The sequence below is a fragment of the Schistocerca cancellata genome, chromosome 2 (assembly GCF_023864275.1).
Source record: "Schistocerca cancellata isolate TAMUIC-IGC-003103 chromosome 2, iqSchCanc2.1, whole genome shotgun sequence".
NCBI classification, from domain to species: domain Eukaryota; kingdom Metazoa; phylum Arthropoda; class Insecta; order Orthoptera; family Acrididae; genus Schistocerca; species Schistocerca cancellata.
This window is the reverse complement of record NC_064627.1, coordinates 797,922,279-797,942,607: the sequence shown is the minus strand read 5'-3', so window position 1 is coordinate 797,942,607 and position 20,329 is coordinate 797,922,279. Positions and strand designations below refer to the sequence as shown.

At 41.3% G+C, this 20,329-nt stretch overlaps 1 protein-coding gene across 3 annotated transcripts in view; it reads right to left on the bottom strand.

Annotated features, from left to right (window-relative positions):
* LOC126162651 (klaroid protein-like) overlaps positions 1-20,329 on the bottom strand; it is a 167,839-nt gene that overhangs the window by 76,993 nt on the left and 70,517 nt on the right. For all 3 annotated transcript variants that reach the window (XR_007535094.1, XM_049919287.1, XM_049919288.1), the window contains one exon: positions 3,667-3,896. Coding sequence is in view for 2 of the 3 variants with exons in the window: in XM_049919287.1 (XP_049775244.1) it covers positions 3,667-3,896 (230 nt within the window). In the remaining variant the exon portion in view is untranslated. The remainder of the gene's footprint in view (positions 1-3,666; positions 3,897-20,329) is intronic.

Genomic DNA, 20,329 nt, shown 5'->3' with positions numbered 1-20,329 from the left:
GTAGAGCGACCCTGGTGGAAGCCACCCTGACATGGAGCCAGTAGGCCACGTGACTCCAGGACCCAACCCAACCACAGTTCCAGTAACTTACAAACAACGTTGGTTATGAGTGTTAAAATCTTCCAAAAGTACGAAAGGTTTAGGGAGTTGATCAATCAATGCAATTAATACATTCATAGATACTGCACCTTTCTGGAGGAAGATATACATTGCAGGCAGTTATTTCCTGCTTTCTCCTTATTCTGACAGACACAGCTTCAAGAGGGATTTGAAGGGGCACAGGTTCACTACAGATGGAGTTTAGGAGATAAAAGCAAACTCCACCTGACACTCAATTACAGTCACTACAGTTCCTGTAGTATCCCTTATAGTCGCAGAGGGCAGGGGCCCACATTTCGGGGAACCAGGTTTCCTGGGGGGCAATGCAGAAAGCACGTGTAAAGCTTTACAGTTGCTGTATCTCAGCCAGGCGGTGGAAAAAACGCCGCCATTCCACTGGAGAATGACATTGTGAGACTGGGAAGACATGGAACATTCAATGAGGCAGTTTACCCCTCACGGTTACCTGCTGCCACTGATTTTTTGCCTGAGCAGTCTATATCCATTGTGTCTGAGGGACGAGAGAGATCTAGGTCCTCAGCGGACGCCAGAATTTCCCCCTCAACCAGAGCTTGTAAGTAGCAGTGGTGTGGGTGCCACCATAATTCCCTTCGTCTTGGGGACCTTCTTTATGGATTCCTCTCGTTCCTCCTTGGGTTTCCCTGGCTGGAAGGACTTCACTGATTCAGTCTCCTGGACTAAGGATAAGCATCAAGCCCTACGACCAGCTGCTTTTGGGCTCTACCAGCACTGGCGGATGTCTTCTTTCCTACTAGCAGAAACCTGGGAACGGAGTGACCCAAGGGACCCCTTCCTAGTGAGAGGAACCGAAGAAGACTTACGCTTCTCCGGCTCATAAGTGGTGACTGATATCCCCCATGGTTGGAGGAGAGGAGGGGGGGGTGTTGCTCCTGAAGTAGGTGGTGCTGGAGCAACAGGGAGGGAAGTGCGCCCCACCATCAACGGGGCAGGTGTAGTCTTCTAGTTCTGAGAGGCAACAGGAATCCAAGGAGCTGATGGGGCGACAACTGTTCTCGCTGCGGCAGAAAGGAGATCATAGCCATAGAATGTAGGCCCTCAAATTTCCTCTTGGCCTCAGTGTAGGTCAGTCAGTCCAGGGTCTTATATTCCATGATTTTCCTCTCTTTCTGTAAAATCCTGCAGTCTGGCGAGCAAGGTGAATGATGCTCTCTACAGTTGACACAGATGGGAGGCGGGGCACATGGAGTATTGGGATGCGATGGACGTCAACAATCTCGACATGTGACACTGGATGTACAGTGGGAGAACATGGCCAAACTTCCAGCACTTAATGCACTGCATCAGGGGAGGGATATATGGCTTGACATCACAGCAGTAGACCATCACCTTGAACTTCTCGGCCAATGTGTCACCCTCGAAGGCCCAAGATGAAGGCACCGGTGGCGACCTGGTTATTCCTCAGACCCCAATGGACGCACCAGACTAAATGAATATCTCGCTGCTCTAAATTGGTGTGCAGCTCGCCGTCAGACTGCAAAAGAAGGTCCCTGTGGAATTTAATACCCTGGACCATATTTAAGCTCTTATGGGGCATGATGGTAACAAACATCCCCCAACTTGTCACAAGTGAGTAATGCCTGTAACTGGGCAGAGGTTGCTGTTTCTATCAAGACGATCCAGAGAGCATTTTGGACAAGCCCTCCACCTCCCGAAACCTGTCCTCCAAGTGCTCCACAAAAAACAGAGGATTCATGGACATGAAAGATGTCCCACCAACTCTTGTACATACAAGGTACCAGGGCAGATAAGCTTCACTGCCATCCTTAGCCTGGCATTCCTCCATGGTGTGGCCAGGGAGGGGAATGATTTGAGGTCATACTTCCTAGCACTGAAGTTAGACTTTGCCCACTTAGAGACTTCTGGCGGCAGACCACTAGCAAGAGATGATGTACTATGCTTCATGGCGTGTCATCCGCCCTGATACCACCCACTCCGACCATGGACCCTCCCAATGGGCACCAGCCAGCCACAGCAAAGGCCATGTGCCAGGAGTCCCAATGCCAGGAGTCCCCCAATGCCCCAGGGTGACGGGCATCTACTCCTTGGCATATGTTAGGAGTTAACGGCGCAGGCATCAGCAGAGCGAACCCTGTGTAGTCAGGGCGCTACAACCAACAGGGTACATGGCAGCCCCACCGCAACAGATTGGTTACCGAGCTGGCTATGAGGTGCAAAGAATTCCACGGTCGTCGGTCCAGAAAACGACACTGCATAGTGGGTGGAGGAAAAGAGACCCAGCAAAGTGTCCTCACCCAGGAGATGGAGAATGAGTGGGACTGCAATGCCTCGACGAAAGTGCGCTAAAGATGATCTCAATGCACGATGGACATGATTTACTACGTAAGGCACCCTTCCCCAATTGGCTCACTCTTTGGGAAAATTTTGAAAAATGGAGGCCAAACCCTACAGGGGACCATCACATACAGGGCGAAAGGTATGAGACTCCTTTCAGTCGCCTCTTACGACTGGCAGGAATACCTCAGGCCTATTCTAATCCCCGGGCCCGCAGGGAGCCCGCCCACATGATTTTCATTCAAGCAAATCATCTAATAATGGTAATTTTTCTTCTCTCTCCATCTCAGCAGTGAACTTTATACCAGTGTCCATGTAAGTTGAACAATGGAGAACTGAATGTAACGTGTTCTTCAGAGGTTTGTAAAATATTTGTGTAGAAGTAACATACCATCTCCAGATTAACCTCAGGTCTAATATCTTTACATGTAGGAATAGGTGGATAAAGGTTTTACTTCTAACACCTCATGTGCTCCACTGCCAAAGCATCTGTGTGGGCAGGTACATTACCATCATGATACAACTCATTTGTTATCCACATCTGTCCTCACTCAGCTAAGATAATATTTGATTGGTATTTGCCAATTATAAATTTACATTTCATAGTCCATACAATAAACAGTCCTCCTTGAATTCCAGAAAACACTTGCCATCCTTTTCTGACAGCTTTAATACCTTAATTGTGTTTTGGATATATGTTTTAGACCAACATTTTCATCCAGTATTAAAATAGCATTAGTTATTTGTTACATCTCCATTCACACTTCATTCAATACAATATACTTAACTTCAGCTACCCGTTTTTATCAAATGAATTTCTGGGAATATTTTATTAGAAAAGAATCAAAAGCAACCAACACTTGAATTTAGCTGCCTGTTTATCAATGCAAAAAATGGAGCAGACTTCAGCTTTCAGTTAGGGCTGCTTGGTATAAATGATGAGAAACTGTCCAACAAAAAGTATTCCAATTTATTCACTTAAAACAGAGTTACTTTAAAAATAAATAACAATACAGTTGCTTCAATTGTGTGTATCAAGACACTACATCATTTACATCAGTGTGTAACATTTTCCATCAAAAGAAAAGCTAAATTTAACGATGATATTAATCTCTCGGCAAGAATTTTTTCCGTGCCATGTTCATTGAAAAGTTGGTGATGGTTATCAACAGTACAAGTAATTAATCCATACAACATATCCAAGGAAATAATAAGTCTGAATCACATACTCACCATCAGATTTTGTTTCAGTGAAGTATCTCGATGCTGCATCATTTTTCACAACTTCACGTTTCATAATATGTAGCTTTGTGGGAGACTTCCTGCGAAGATCACTAACTGATGGTATTGTACGTGGGTGTAAGCTTCGTCGTGACATGTTTGGTGGATTGATTACACCTGGTGAAATTTCCTTCCTGTCAGTTGACGAACGTGAATATGTATAGTCTGTCTTTGGGAAAACCCTGTTGAAGACCATACGAAATGAAATTTTCAACTGATGATGTGCAACATTTTCTGGAAATAACTTTGTTAAAAACATAGAATCTCTCAATAATTAAAAAATCAAGAAATCGAAGGATTCTTGGCAGCTAGTTTTACGTGGTATTAACATGGTGACTTTTTCCAATATTTTTAAACTACTTAAAACAACTATTGTATGTTGACAGATCCAATTACATACTGAAGAAACTATACAACTGATTGAGAGTTTCGGATGCTAATGCATGGTGCCAAACACACAGATTGGGGTAGCTTAAGCGTTTGGCACCACTTTCCCAACTCTCAACCGAATTCGACATAAAATAGACCTACAGGTCAGTATGTCACCGCTGCTAAGATTTCTTATTCAAATTCATTGGCTTCACCAACTCACAGCCTAACTGTCACCTTCCAACCTAACCTAGACCTTGAGCTATGCTACAGATTAGACTCGCCAAAAACTAATATAGCACCAAAATGAATTGTCAAATGTTCTGTTCATGCATGTATGATATCACACACAACATCATTGTGTTACTGCATGAAGTAGATACCCAGTGTCATTAGTTACAATTCATCCCACAGACTGTAGGCTGTTTGTAAGTCACCGAGGGAAGAATGTGTAACAATTCTCATATTTCTATGAAACCTCTTCCTGTATGTATCTATTCTGCTACACATAGAGTGACAAACATAACTACTCCCCCCTCCCTCCTCACGCACAGCTCTCAAATCATTTCATAGTGCAGAAGTGCAACTATAGGCACACTCACATATAATTCAGTCCTAAATGTTACTTTATTTTGCTTGTGAGGAAGCGCTCAGATTTAGTAATCATTACATGAAGGATGTGCTGTTGTTCCCATGTACTCAGCGGAACACTTTCATACTGGCAACAGTCCTCAAGACAGCTGTAATAGAATAATTTTTCATTTTAAAATTAGTATGGGTAATAAAAGTAAAGGTACAGTTAGAACCAAACCACAAAACCATTAGCAGGAACTTAAAATAATGATGAGATTTAGCCTCAGTTAAACAGTACTTTAATAGGCAGACGAGATGTGGAAAATGCATTTACATGCTCATTGCCACCTTTGGAAACTGTAATTGCATGGAAAGATTGGGTCAACACAAGAAAACACATGTAAATAGAACTACAAAAGGCACATGCCTATTGTTTTATCTTTACTAATATAAAAAAGGGAAACATTGCCACTAAAAATCATGGAAAGTTCTTGACCAATATAACTTCAAATTTTTACACACTTCTCCAATCTACACATTCAGATGGGCCTGAGATATCTATTCAAACAATGGACTACAGAGGTTTTCTGTTGAAACGGACCATGAGAAAGAAAATACTGTGCTGTGAAAATTACGATTTCCCTTTCTTGACAATGCTTTTAACTGAAACAGAAGTGTATTTACACCATTAAGGACACTGTTTTTCCCGTACACACTGTTTCTCAGCACACACAACTTTAAACAAAGATTGTATATTGTACACACAGTCAGTTTTAACAGAAAATCTGTATGTAAGGAAAGTTCTACTTCCAAATTATGATTAGGATACTACTAAGCACCATAAGTCACGCGAAACATTGAAATGCATCTGACAAACATATTGTTTTGGAGCAAGTAACAAACTTAAGGAATACTGATCAATCGGTACTGTGGCCACCACTGAAGATTAGGTTTGGTATAAATAAGTATATAAATTCAATGAATCCAGCTTGCTTTTCGGCACACAGTTTGGGGCTTAAATTCGTGTTCCTGTAATGGGCAACTACTACACCATCTCCATTCTATGAAACTTTGTAATAGTACCTGTTTGCAGGGTAAAACTAAGAAAAGTAATGTCACTGAAACTACTATACTATCAGATTCAGCATCTGGACAACACTCATAGCAATGACTCCAACCCATTGACCTATTCATTTTATGTGACTTCACTTCCCTACCAAGGTTTCATTTGCAATAAAGTCTCAGGGACAGACATTCAAGAATGTTGGAATTGATTTATGTTCAGAGTTATTCACATGGTCAGTTTTCTGTTGCTCTTTCACAGCACCCAAAAAACCACTGTATATTCTGAAGTAAGTAATTGTGTACAAAAAATTAAAAACCTTAAAACAAAACAAAAAAAATATCCAAGATACCCCAGATTAGGACGCATATCCAGTCCCCACACACATTTAACAACTGTTAAACATCGTCAGGATCGCTAGTATGATACAACGAAAGACCTTCAAGATACCTACGTTGGCTTCAGCAATTCACATCCAAACTATGATTTAATCTAGACTGACGATTATAAGGACCTCTAATGAACATTTTACATAATAAGTGAGCGTTGCAAAAATATAGAGCAAGGCCTCTTGTGCGATGAGAACTCTATTTAAAATAAGGGCCAATATCAATGTGTGCACTTTCATCTGGTACGAGTTGCGTTTACGGTGAGAGCATGGAAGGAATTGGATATTTTCATGTATCGAACAAACTGTTGTATAAGTAACTTATTTTATTATATAGCATACGAACCAAAAATCTTGCTGCTTTTTTCTCACCAACAATACAAAGTGTAAATCACGGAACGTTGTAACTTTCGAATTTATCGTAGCTTGTTCTTAAAATCAGGCAAGCTGACGATTAATAATAAAAACTTTCGTTAGTTACTCATAATTCATGGAGTAAAGTAGTGGCTTCAGTCACACGGAGCACTGTACCAAGAAACAGCTTTTTACATAAATCGCACAGAAACAAAAAGTTATGCAAATATCTTCTTTCTCTCTTACACATACAAGTCGATTGGCGTACATGAAAAATATAATTAAATTGGTGCGTGCAGGAGAATAGTACATACCGCAATGTTTACACAAAACGGCTGTATAATTAGTGTTTAACAGTTTTCCACATGCCCAGCGTTGACGCATGAAACAGTACTCAGCACTACTAATTAAACCACGGGGGCAACAGCGTCCGCAGTTTCACACAGTTATATGGCAGCACAGCAGTCGCTCGCTCACCGCATACGTCTCGCAGTGCTAGGCGGCGCACTCTTACCCCAGCGTACCTTCCTTCAGACACCCCGTGGGAAGGATCCCATCTGCCCAACAGTGGACAGCTGCAACGCACCAACAGGCGCAGACTTGCCGTTGTTGAAAGGATTCGAATGGGGGCAACGAAGGCACAACTGGCTACTGCCGCCTCGCTTGTCCACCACCACGACCAGCAAACCATCGCGTACCACTGGTCAGGTGTCGTGAACGATACCACATCGATCGAGTTCGCTGCCACTGTCATTTTTATGGCACTTTGTTTTGGGTAATAAGAGATCTTCATAAATATACTGGATAAAAAGAAAAGGGCCGTCTTAATTCTACCTCACTTATGGATCGACGACGCAAATTTGATCATTTTGCAAACCACCACCTCGTTTCGCTACGATTTAGCCAGTTCGACTGTGTGGTGAGATGAGAGTCAGGTCTGAAGCGTTGACTGCTCTGAGCACATGTATGTCAGTAACCTGTTGCTTTACGTAAGCCTCTGCCCACTAGGAAAGTTCGCACGGCCAAAGGACAATCGTATCGTTTCTAGACACAAGCTGCCGTGGTGTACGATTTCAGGCGAACCTGTTTTCATTTCTGGCATTTTTTTTTTTTTGTCAAGGACTGATCTCTCCATCCAAAAAGGGCCACATAGTTAGGACACACAGCACGAGCGAGGCCTATCGGTCGTTAATACGGTGAACTATTTCAGTTGCAGTCCCAATGCGCTTCTCGTAATAACTTTCGAATGCACACACGATGTGTTGTGAAAAGCCACCGAATTCAACTTTGAACACCTGGAACAGCCACGAAAAATAAGTCATGAATACCGCGTTTTTCCACAAGACTGTTACCTGGAGAACCTTATCACAGACTGTGAACACAAACAAGCAGCACCTAGCGATGGGAATGAACAGCGTATAAGTGCTAGGTTTTGTGCATATTGTGCTGCATTGTTGAGTAATCCATAAACATGATATTGTACACCACAAATGCTTAATTGTTTTATTCAACAACAGGTTCCGATCATGATCGCACTTTTGTTGCATGCGTCATGCAAGAATTTTAAGCTAAGACAATATTACGACGTGGGGCAACTAACTCAAGATGACCATGTTACCATTGATGTGATAAAACCAGCTGTGAGGTGGTCGACAAAAATGATCTTAGAAACAATAGAAATTATTTTCTCTTCAGTCTTTACAGTACTCAGCGACGCCTGCCGAGAAATTTGCAGCAAAGGATTACGGAAAATGTCGTGGCACATTGGAATTAATTACACCAGCAACGCTGTTTCTCTGGCGTCGAACTTCATTGGATTTCTTTTTTATTTTTTCTTCATGGCCTCAATGACCTACGTGTATCTATAAATATTTATCTACTTCGCAGAAATAGAAAATCTAAATATGGAATTCGAGAACACTAATTCTGAGAATTAAGTTACCTTCGTGTCTCAGAGCTAGATAAAGGAGCCTGTGAGACCGCCTCGAATTGTGATTCTAACTTCAACCAGTTTCGAGGCACATTTCAGTGTGGACTGACAACACTGTCATGTCAGTGTGCAAACTGGCAAATCGCTCAACAGCTTAAATAGGCCAACGGTCCATCGGCTGTCTTATTTATGGGTCAGATAGACACGTCTGTATAACGTATGACAATTTGAAAATCAGGCAACCCAAACATAGTTTTTAGGCGGTTTACCCAAACATATGTACGTAAGTGTGGGCCTGCCAACCCCATATTGTATTCAGTTACTCAATTCGCAAACACATACAACAGCGTTAACAGGCTTCGCATGACGCGATGTGCACATGTGAACTCTACTATCACCTCCTCTCTCTCTCCCCCCCCCCCCCCCCGCCCCACACACACGTTACGCCCCGTGCGCCTATAGTAAGATCGTGCATCCGAAGGGTAGTCGCAAGTCTTCAGAATCACGCCAAAAAACAGACTGGTAATTTTTGTTTGTTTGTTGCTATATGCCTGCACTGAAATCTCCGCGCCATTGTACCGAAGCATGTCGCCGGAATTAAATGGCGCAGCCTACACACATAGCGCAGCATCGTGCGATAATTCTATTTCTGTATCAACGGAAATTCAGTTGTGATAAGCCAATCCAGGTAACTTCTTCAGCCGTCTGAATTGGCCTGACACAGACGCAACGTTTCCGCTGCTATTGAAAACGAATTACTGCACGATACCACAAATTATAACTGGGATGCAGCATCTCTAGTGGCGTGCTAAGGTATTCCGTCGCGGAGATTTCAATATGTACCATGGACGTGTACCTGCATACAAATAAAAATTTATTATGCAGTTTCATTTTTTAAGTATTAATTACAACTTTATAGTTGTATAGTGCATGGAAGAAAAGTGGAGAAAAACGCGACTGGAGACGCGCAGCAGACACCACCTAACAAACGTTCATGGTAAGGATGAACTTCGAACAAGCAAATTTTCTCACTTATTCCCACAAGATAGGCGTCAGTCGCTGGTGTGGTTGATCAGAAAGGGATTTAAATAACCCTATTGTGAGAGATATTGCGATCAGTGACTCACTTTGATAAAGAAAGTATGCACTCTGAAATTTATTTACTTAATAGCGGACCCGACAAAGCTTAGCAACTGCTAAATATATATGGGAATTGCATATACATCCTAAATACCTTGTCCTCCTCACCTTCCCCCACATTCTCTCCATACATCTCTTCTCCCACCATCTCTCTGTGTATACCCTCTTTCCCCTCCCTCTGACCACCACCTCTCCCTCTCTACGTCCATTTCTGTCTACAGGTTCAGTACAGTAACGTGTAAAAGACAAGTAAATCCCAGATCTTTTCGAGATTTTGGTAACAACGCTTCCCCTTATTAAAACACAACAAAAAGAAAATCGACCAAATCGCTCTTACCGATCTTAAATGATTGTTCACAATTGATTTTAATTTCCGATTCCTCCGGTTGATTTTCCAAAACTTTTCTTTCATAAAAACCTTGTCCTGACAATTGCAAACACATCAAAGTCAAAACTGAACCAAATCTGTCGAGGCTTCTTAAACTGATGATATTTCATATAAGCGGCAATTTATGTTAATTTCCGACTTTTGCGTTGAATTTTCCAAAACATTTTCTTTCATACGAACCTTGTTCTGACAACAACAAACGATCAACCAAATGTCACGCCGTTTTTAGGTGGTGACCTTTCATACATGCGGGAACTGATTTTTATTTACATGTGGCATAAATTAGGTGTTTTTGAATTACAAGATTAGCTATACATACACAAAGATTACCAAACTACTACATAAAAACATTTCAACACAGCTCTCCAACATAACACAAATTACAATATTATAGATAAATATCAATGTCTTATATATAGTTTATGACACTACTCATCACTGTCAGGAAATCTTCGGAAGGACCCGACATGTTGCACAACATGCGCGACTGTCGTGTCGTTTGACACTATAAAGTAGCGATGTCGGCATGCGAACCATACATGCCCAAAACAAGTATCAATGCGGCCCCGGAAGTGAGCATCTATCACACGTTCGGTAACCGATAAATTGAATATTTTCAATTTGAAACTCCCGCCGCACGATGCTTGATCTGTACACGCCCCTCCCCCCCCCCCCCCCCCCCACCACCACCAAAAAAATCTGTGTGTGTGTTTAATGTTAAGTATAGGACGGTCTTCTTCCAATGTGGCCGGGGTAAGCTAAAAGGTCGGACATTCCTGCACTAGAGTAACAAAATGATTATGAAGATTTAACCCACTTGTATACTTTCCGCACGTCTTCCGTGGCCAGCTCGGATGCGGTCCAATAGCCCGATGCTGGTCAAATCCAGGGGTTTCTCCGGAATGCATGGCAGTTTCAGACGTTGTAGAGGGCATTTTTGTTGCCAATAGTGTTTCCATTCACTGATAGCATGAAATTCATTTTCAGTAAGAATCCTGGCTATGATACGAGTGGAATGTCTTGATCTTAATCTTTTTCGGTCCACACGGGATTTGTCGTTCACTCTTGGGCGGTCGGAGGTATCAACAATATTCTGTTATTCACGTAGTAGCGCACTCTTCCGTCCGATAAGGGGTGACTCACTATCACAATCGCCCTCAAAACGGGGAATAACAACTTGTCTAACAATCATGGGTATTTTAAAAGATCTTAGCCTAGAGAGAAATTGGTTAAAAGAATTTTGCACCTGCTGCAAATCTGTGATTGTGCGTGGTCTGGAATTTAAAGAAGGAAACTTATTAAACTAAAAGCTAACTTTAGCGAAATAAAGCAGAAACCAAATTAAAAGCAGTTTGCAATTTGGGGCTCACTCGACGTAATAAATGCCTGAAAGGTTCATGGGCGTAAAAAAATACCAGCCAACGCAACGCTCGTGAAGCTTTCCAGCAAAACCAATCTGTTCGAACGGTCACGTCGTTATACAACTGTGAAATCAAAATTCATACATAATAATTCCAATCCCAAAGAAAGCAGGTGTTGACAGATGTGAAAATTACCGGACTATCATTTTAACAAACCACGGCTGCAAAATATTAACACGAATTCTTTATAGACGAATGGAAAAAATGGTAGAAGCCGACCTCGGGGAAGATCAGTTTGGATTCCGCAGAAATGTTGGAACACGTGAAGCAATGCTCACCCTACGACTGATCTTAGAAAATACATTCAGGAAAGGCAAACCTACGTTTCTAGCACTTCTAGACTTAGAGAAAGCTTTTGACAATGTTGACTGGAATGCTCTCTTTCAAATTCTGGTGGCAGGGGTAAAATACAGGGAGCATAAGGCTATTTACAATTTGTACAGAAACCAGATGGCAGTTATAAGAGTGGAGGTGCATGAAAGGGAAGCAGTGATTGGGAAGGGAGTGAGACAGGGTTTTAGCATCTCCCCGATGTTATTCAATCTGTATATTGAGCAAGCAGTAAAGGAAACAAAAGAAAAATACGGAGTAGGTATTAAAGTCCATGGAGAAGAAATAAAAACTTTGAGGTTCGCCGATGACATTGTAATTCTGCCACAGACAGCAAAGGACCTGGAAGAGCAGTTGAACGGAATGGACAATGTCTTGAAAGGAGGATATAAGATGAATATCAACAAAAGCAAAACGAGGATAATGGAATGTAGTCGAATTAAATCGGGTGATGCTGAGGGAATTAGATTAGGAAATGAGACACTTAAAGTAGTGAAGGAGTTCTGCTGTTTGGGGAGCAAAATAACTGATGATGGTCGAAGTAGAGAGGATATGAAATGTAGACTGGCAATGGCAAGGAAAGCGTTTCTGAAGAAGAGAAATTTGTTAACTTCGAGTTTAGATTTAAATGTCAGGAAGTCGTTTCTGAAAGTATTTGTATGGAGGTGAAACGTGGACGATAAGCAGTTCAGACAAGAAGAGAATAGAAGCTTTCGAAATGTGGTGCTACAGAAGAATGCTGAAGATTAGATGGGTAGATCACATAACTAATGAGGAGGTATTGAATAGAATTGGAGAGAAGAGAAATTTGTGGCACAACTTGACTAGAAGAAGGGATCGGTTGGTAGGGCATATTCTGAGGCATCAAGGGATCACCAATTTAGTATTGGAGGGCAGCGTGGAGGGTAAAAATCGTAGAGGGAGACCAAGGGATGAGTACAATAAACAGATTCAGAAGGATGTAGGTTGTAGTAGGTACTGGGAGATGAAGAAGCTTGCACAGGATAGAGTAGCATGAAGAGCTGCATCAAACTAGTCTCTGGACTGAAGACCACAACAACAACAACAACAACGTTACTACACCCCACGCACTGGAACATACTTTATACTCCTTGGCACTGTGTCCACAGGGTGATCGTTAAGCTGCTGTTCAACCGATTCTTCGATGGCGGCCATCCTCAGATCATCCCGATGATTCCTGCGACGGCGGCCTACAAGTTTAAACTTGTCCCAAGCACATAGCAGATACCGCAGGCTATTAAATTCGATTTATTCCTGCATTCTGCAAATAGGTTTCCAAGTGGCGGTGCAACACGCTCTTGCATAACGGACTTAAAAGACGAACCGAAAGCGAGAATGTTAACTGTGGGGCTGGACAACAGGTTGGCGGACTCTTTTCAGATACCGCACAGCCCTCAAAGTACCGTCGATAGTGATGAAATTCATCAGATATCCGTAATTCATACAGGCCCAAAATATGACAACATTCTCCACACTGAACCCGTGGGAGTGCACGCCTGAGACGTGTACCTCCACTAGGGTTGCCATGTCCAAAAACTGAAAAGCCAGGTTATGCGTTATATTTAGCCGGATATTTTGCCCTAAAGGACTGACTACCTAACTAAATAGAAATAGTCTTAGAAATAGAATCTACTGGGTACTTTCTATCGTTATTAATAATCAATTACGATCAGTTTTCTCCGACAACAGCCTTAAAAGTGCTTAGATTGTGGAAAAAATCAGTAAACAGCCTTATAACTTGACAATTATGAATTCAGTGCTCAGTCTTCTTAACGGATCAGTCTTCTTCCTAGAATAACCTTGTGTCAAAATAAACTAAAATATATTCATTAAACATAATGAGGAATTATGTATTCCTCTTGCATGGAAAAACATAAGATCAATAGCTTTGGCCATTTCAATTAGATTTATGAAGAAATAACAATATTCTATAGTTAAGTACTAATATTTCTCATTTGAAATCACTATCAAGAACGCTATGTTCCTTGGAAATAATTTTGTGGAATTCTAGGTAGGGTAATTTAAAATTACAAATCATCATCTTTATGGCTTTGTCGGTTTTCAATTTATTGCCTTCTTTTGTCCTTCGGGCGTTTGTGAAATGAACCACTCTGGAATTGTAATATTTTGACAATTTCAATAACTCCGAATGATATTTTTTATCCTTCTTTACACTTAGCCCTCGATTAGGTTATTAGCTTGGAAGGGGCCTTAGTTATGTGTTCTCTATCTCGTCGCTAAAAAGCGGCAGATGTGGCCGTGCACGACCGTAAACACCGGATTCCTTGCAACCCTTGGCTCCGCACATTTCCTGCATACAGTCCCGCTTAGCCCCGTCCGATTTTCATCTGTTTCCAAAACTTACGATTTTCATCTGTTTCCAAAACTTAAAGAACACCTTCGCGGACTTCACTTTGATAGTGATGAACTGGTGCAATCAAGAGGTGGTGATGTAGCCCCGTCAACAAAATAAAAAATTCGACAGTGATGATATCAACAAACCGGTCCCTCTTTTGAGAGAAATGTGTTCGCCGGCAGAGTGACTACGCGGAGGAATAAATATGTAGACATGAAGAATGAAAATACAGAATGTTACTAACGTGTGTTTTATTTAAAATGCTTTAAGAATTTTCACAAGAATTCGGAGACAGTACCTTTCAGCGCGCCCTCCTATCAGAAACACTGCTGAGAAGTGAGAGCCGCGGTTTGCACGAATACTTTATTTGGGAGCAGTTTGACGATCACTGTTCTGTACCATAGCACGGACTGTTGGATGATAGTGCTGCATTTACTTACTGACTAATCATTATCTAACAGAAGTCGACGTGTAACAAGAAGGCGTGGTTCTCACTGGGGTGATATGGGGCACGACAAATTTGTGTTATTCATCATACATATCAATTACGAAACAGTGTTGGCTGCATGGTTATGTGAAGAAAACACTAAAATTTAAGTTAGGACAGGGCAACGGTGGGTTACTTAAAATTTTGGTTACATTCAGTGCATTTTTACTCGCCAAAAGGCTGTAAAATCAATCCTTGGGAACCGGGAGGCTCGAACGAAATGTATACTGCGTGGACTACCAGCTGAATGATTAATCCACGGCGATCATTCCTACACCATGCAGCAGGCAAAGAACAAAAAGATGTGGCACCAGAGGAAACCGGTGCACTTATGTGCAAAAATTCTAAGTCATGCCACTTGCGTTATTTTACCCAGCTCAAGAGATGTGAACATTTATCTACTTGGCTAATTACAAGCAGCAGCCGAATAAAACTGAATGGCCACCTACAGCTAATAACAACAACCTGCAATGGGAAATTAAACTGCCCTGTAGCGTACTCCCGGAAATGAATTCGTCAGTAGCGAATATAAGGTATTGGTTCGTGTGATGTTTGTTCAAACTAGCCTGATTTTGTGTCTTGAATTCCATCTCAATAGTGACTTGAGTTTCTTCTATCTATTCGTACCTCACACAGCAGCACTACAGGTTCTCAGAAAACAATTTCATATCAATAAACTGGCTGATACGTCTTCGTATATTGTTGCATACATCATTTCCAATTGCTGGGTGAGTAGGCCTAACCCAAACTAGGAAGTTTACTGAATTGTGCTGATTCTCAGACGCTGTTTAAAAGGATTCCTTCCCAGAATACAGTTAAGATCGATACATGGCATGACAGTGCCCACCACAGCGGAGCTACAAACCCCGATCAACATATAGAATAATATGAAACAGTATTTGAAGAGTGGATTGTCAAACGTTCTGCATGAAAAATTTCATGTGTCAAGAGGATACAAAAAGGATTAATCTCTTTTTGTACGTACCTTATTTATGTCCAAAACCTAAGACGGTATTCTGATACAACAAAATTACGGTGCACATTTATCACTGTAAAAGTGAGAAATTATAAAATAAATACTTTACAGTCTGAAATATGCAAGTACGACTCTCAGCTGTCCTCCCATCAATACATCATCTTCTATCATCCAAATTTCACAGAAGTCTCCCGCCTACCTTACGCGACTAGCACACTCTACAAGCCAAGAGACTGAGGAGATATGGTTTAGCCACAGCCTCGTCAACTTTTTCAGAATGAATTTTTACCATGTGGCGGAGTGTGCGCTGGTCTGAACTTCCTCGCAGATTAAAACTGAATGTCGGACCGGGGCTGCAATCTGGGAAGTTTCGAATCGTCGCACACTCTTCTGCAGAGTGAAAATTCATTTTGGATAGAAAATAAATATTTTATTAAGAACGTTCTAGGTACCACACCAGGAAATTGACTGGTTCAAAGTGTCAATAAGAAAGTTTTTGTTTCAAGTGCCATTAATATTGATGAACTGCGTTTATTTATCATAATACAAGTACAGAAATACTACAGTAATTTTTTAACTAGCAGTAATGTTCTAACTGTAGTCAACACTAAACCATTTCTCATCTCTCTTTACCAAGAGCACTAAACCATTTCTCATTTCTCTTTAACGAGATAACAACAAAATTAAATTCACGAAAAAATTTCTCAGCACTGACTATTTCTTAAACAACTGCATTCTTGGAATAAGATATTGTTAAGTTTACTGTTGAACTCCCTGTAGTGTTGACGTACATGGCGACACAGAAAACGGGAACATCTCCACAAAACAATAAAACTAGACGTAAAAAAGGAAAGAAATTGCACTCATGGTAACTGAAACCTTACAACTTTGCCGTTTACTAAATACTGATAACCATTCATCATTTTTTAAACATTACGTCCTTTAGATGGCGTCCTCCTGCACGAATACATTCGTGAAATCTGCTGTTGAGATACCTCATTGACGGCTGCAACGTCTCAGGTGCGATACTGTGAACTGCATCCCGAATTCTCGGTTTTAACTCACCCACGGTTTTTGGTCGAGTGGTGTAGACTTTGCTCTTTAGGTAGCACCCTAAGAAAAAAAATTACAAACGGATAAATCTGGCAATCTAGGGGGCCAGGGAATGTTACCGAATCATATCACACGGTTGTCAAACAATTCTCGCACATATACCACTGATTGCCGTGCAGTGAGTGGTGTCGCGACGGCCTGTTGAAACCAGCCTTCTTGAACGTTTGGAAAGTTGTTCAATGCACGTGTAAAGAAAGTTCGTAACATATCCACATAACGATCTGCGCTGACAGTTATTGTGTTGTCCTGTTCATTTGCGAGAAAATACGGTCCTATAATCCCATGTGATGAAACAGCATATCATACTGTCACTTTACTAGCGCGTAAAGGGCTCTCATGAACGTCATTAGGATTTGTGTTTGTCCAGTAACGGTAGTTCTGTTTATTCACATAACCTGTGAGATGAAAATGTGCCTCATCTGACAACCACAACTTTCATGGTCAACATCCACAACATTCATCGTCATTGTCTATTTTTGTTATCACTTGCTGACAGAACCCTAATCGTAACCGGTAATCGTTCTTCAATTGTTGTACCATCTGTACTTTGATCGGATGAAATCAAGATGAATTCTGCGAACACTCTCTCTCGACATTCCAACCACTTCTCCTTGCTTACGAATTGAACGCCGGGGGCTTCGTAAGACGGATTCGCGTACAGCATCAATGTTCGCTGGAGAACGCACACTTCTTGAGGGCAAATCCAGTCTCTTCAAAACTATTAATGCAACATTTTACCGCCTGTTTCGACGGCATCATGACGCCCTAAATTATAAAAATGTGTCGAAACTCTCTCAGCGCCGCTAGCAAACTATCATTGGTTTTATAAAACATTTTTATGGCTAATGCACGCTGTTGTTCGTTCCACTGATCCATGATTACTGAAATGGCAGACTGTTTACTCACGCTGTCACGAACCCGCGGTGCTGCCACCTGCACATGGCTCATTTCAAACATTCCCGCTATTCTGTGTCACCCTGTAGAAACGGTAACATCATCGACAAGTTTTAATACGAAGCACAGAATGTTGTACATCGGCCATGACCTGTCCACTTTTGAATACACTGACACTTTTCCATTCTTTTGTTTCTGAGTAAGACCTTTTAATAGGTATTTGAGATGGATGAGTAGGAGACACTTTGATGGTACTGCATTTGGACATCTTAAGACGCCTGCACAGCCAACAATGCTCCAGTAACATGCACTGGAGTTACATGGAATGAGTTCATACCTGTAACTTTAGCTGACTCAATACACTTGTGTAAATCCATTACAAATGTGTCTCATTGATACTAACAGAAGTTTATTTGCACTCTAGTTAACATACAAACTGTTCAGCAACTAAATGGAGGAGAACTTAGCGCAAGGCACTTCCAACTTCGGAGGGAAGCACTGGTTGACACAAATGGTCATGCGTCAACCAGCAATTAATTTTTGAAACAATTTTTCCATGATTTGGCATTTGGAACAAGTCAAGGAACATGCAACAGAACACAAAAGCGGTCAAAACGTATTTTGTAAAAACATTGTACTTGGAAATGTCTTGTCATTTCCACTCTTCATTTATAGATACAATAGTGGCTTAAGGAAGTTTTTTAAGAACAAGTGAACGTGGAACGCATTCTTCTGGGTGAGAGGAAACTACTAATGTTTTATGAAGATTTGTAAAATAACCCAAATCATGTAATGACACAGGCCGTTGTGAACAGAGCAGGCGTTATTTTGGGCCATTTTTTATTTCAATATATTGTGACAGAAGTTGGCAATACACGCATCCGTTTAAACCGATCGTTATTTCAGTACGAAAGGACGCCTTTCTATTACGCTACGAACAACGCGAACTTCTTAATGTTGTATTTCCTGGCCATGGTTGATCTGTTTCCTGAGTCGCCACGGCATGAAGTACAGATCTCATTGCATTTGGTTACCTGACATCTATAAAAACATAGTTACCAGAAAATGTTATGGTGCAATTGTTGAACTGTATCTTTCAGTCAGTAATGTAGTAATGAGAAGGAAAAAAAATAGCTCCCAGGACATGGAAGCATATATATTACCATTTTTCCTTGAAAATCATGATGCGCAGGTTGATACAACCGACAATTTAAAATCATGATGCGCAGGTTGATACCATCGACAATCGAAAATCATTATGCGCAGGTTGATACCATCGACGATCAATAATTGTTTACGGCAGAAAAGAATATCACAGATTAATTACATGTATGCAATGAAGATTGTTTTCACGAAGTACTGTTAAGTTAGTTTGCGTGCGTGCACCTCTGTCGCATCTGTGTTTAAGGAAAAATCCCACCCATCGTGCTATAAGGGATGAGCTCAGATCCTCTCTCGTGTTTCTCGTTCTGTGCTACGTACTTCTACTATTATTGTTATTCATTTTGGAATTATGACTATTATCACAACTGGTAGTCAACCGTAGATATTACTGTGAATTTATTTAGTTGATCACAACGCTGTGCACATAAAGAAAGGTAGAAAACTTCTAATTGTAACGCTCTTCATCAGATGTACAGATGGTTGAGGCCTATTCCGGGCTGGTTAAAAAAATGTACGCCGCTTCGCTGGTTTCACAACACTTCGCATTTAAGTACGGACAGTAACGTTCTGAAAGTCCGAAGAACAGTGAAAACAGTTTCTTTACAGATCGGAGGAGCGCACGTTGCATCACATGGAGAGGCAGAAAGCGTTATTTATAACTGACCCGTTTCGAGGGCAACAGGAATGCCGCGACACGGCAACCCATATTAACCAACCGTCTGACTAAGCATATCGCTCACTACGTCACCATATGCGGCTGCGAACCGGCAGCAAGAACCAGTGGCATAGGTTATGGCGCATAATTATGCTCTGAGGTAGTGGTAGTGTACAGCACAGCTACACACACACACACACACACACACACACACACACACACACACACACACACACACACACCTCCTTTGGTATCTTGATCCATTTTACGTAAGGAGCCGTTAGCGAAACACACAAGCAACGGGACGCAATTATCATCCTGCATAACTTAACAGCACTTACATTAGCTTCTTTAGGTTATCCTCATTATTGGTTTGTATAACACAATTATATCGGTCTAACCTGTCCTGCTGGAATGGTGCGCAACTGCGTAACCGCTTCATTAGTCGCCATAAGTACCTTTTCTTGTGACGGCACCGCTTGCTAGATATGAGACAAAACTAATGTTGATTATACTGCAGTGGCATTATTATGAGACATGGTGCTTCATTCGCCGTCCATAACCAATGATGCACCTAACTGGCAACCACTGTAATAGCAGACCCTTCGAACCGTTGCTTTCAAATGTAAAGTGAACAGACTGCAACGAATCAATTAAGATTCTTTTTTCACTGTTTTAGTTTATGTAGTAAAGAGAAGTAATCATTTGTGTTCCCTTGTTTTATAAAACTTGATAATGGGATAATGTAGTACCGAAACATGTTGTGTTAAGTAAATCACACATTTTTGACAACTGAGGGTAATAATCTCCGTACTCATACTAGCAATGTCATTAACCCACTCCGTTTTCTTATTTGAATTTCAATTACGTACATGACGGAATAAATGATATTAAAATTTTCTGCATCTTTTCGTTTAGGTCATCTGAGGATCACGTTACTTCGGATCGACTACGTTTCTTCTAATCTCTATTCTTGCCTAATATTAATTCTTG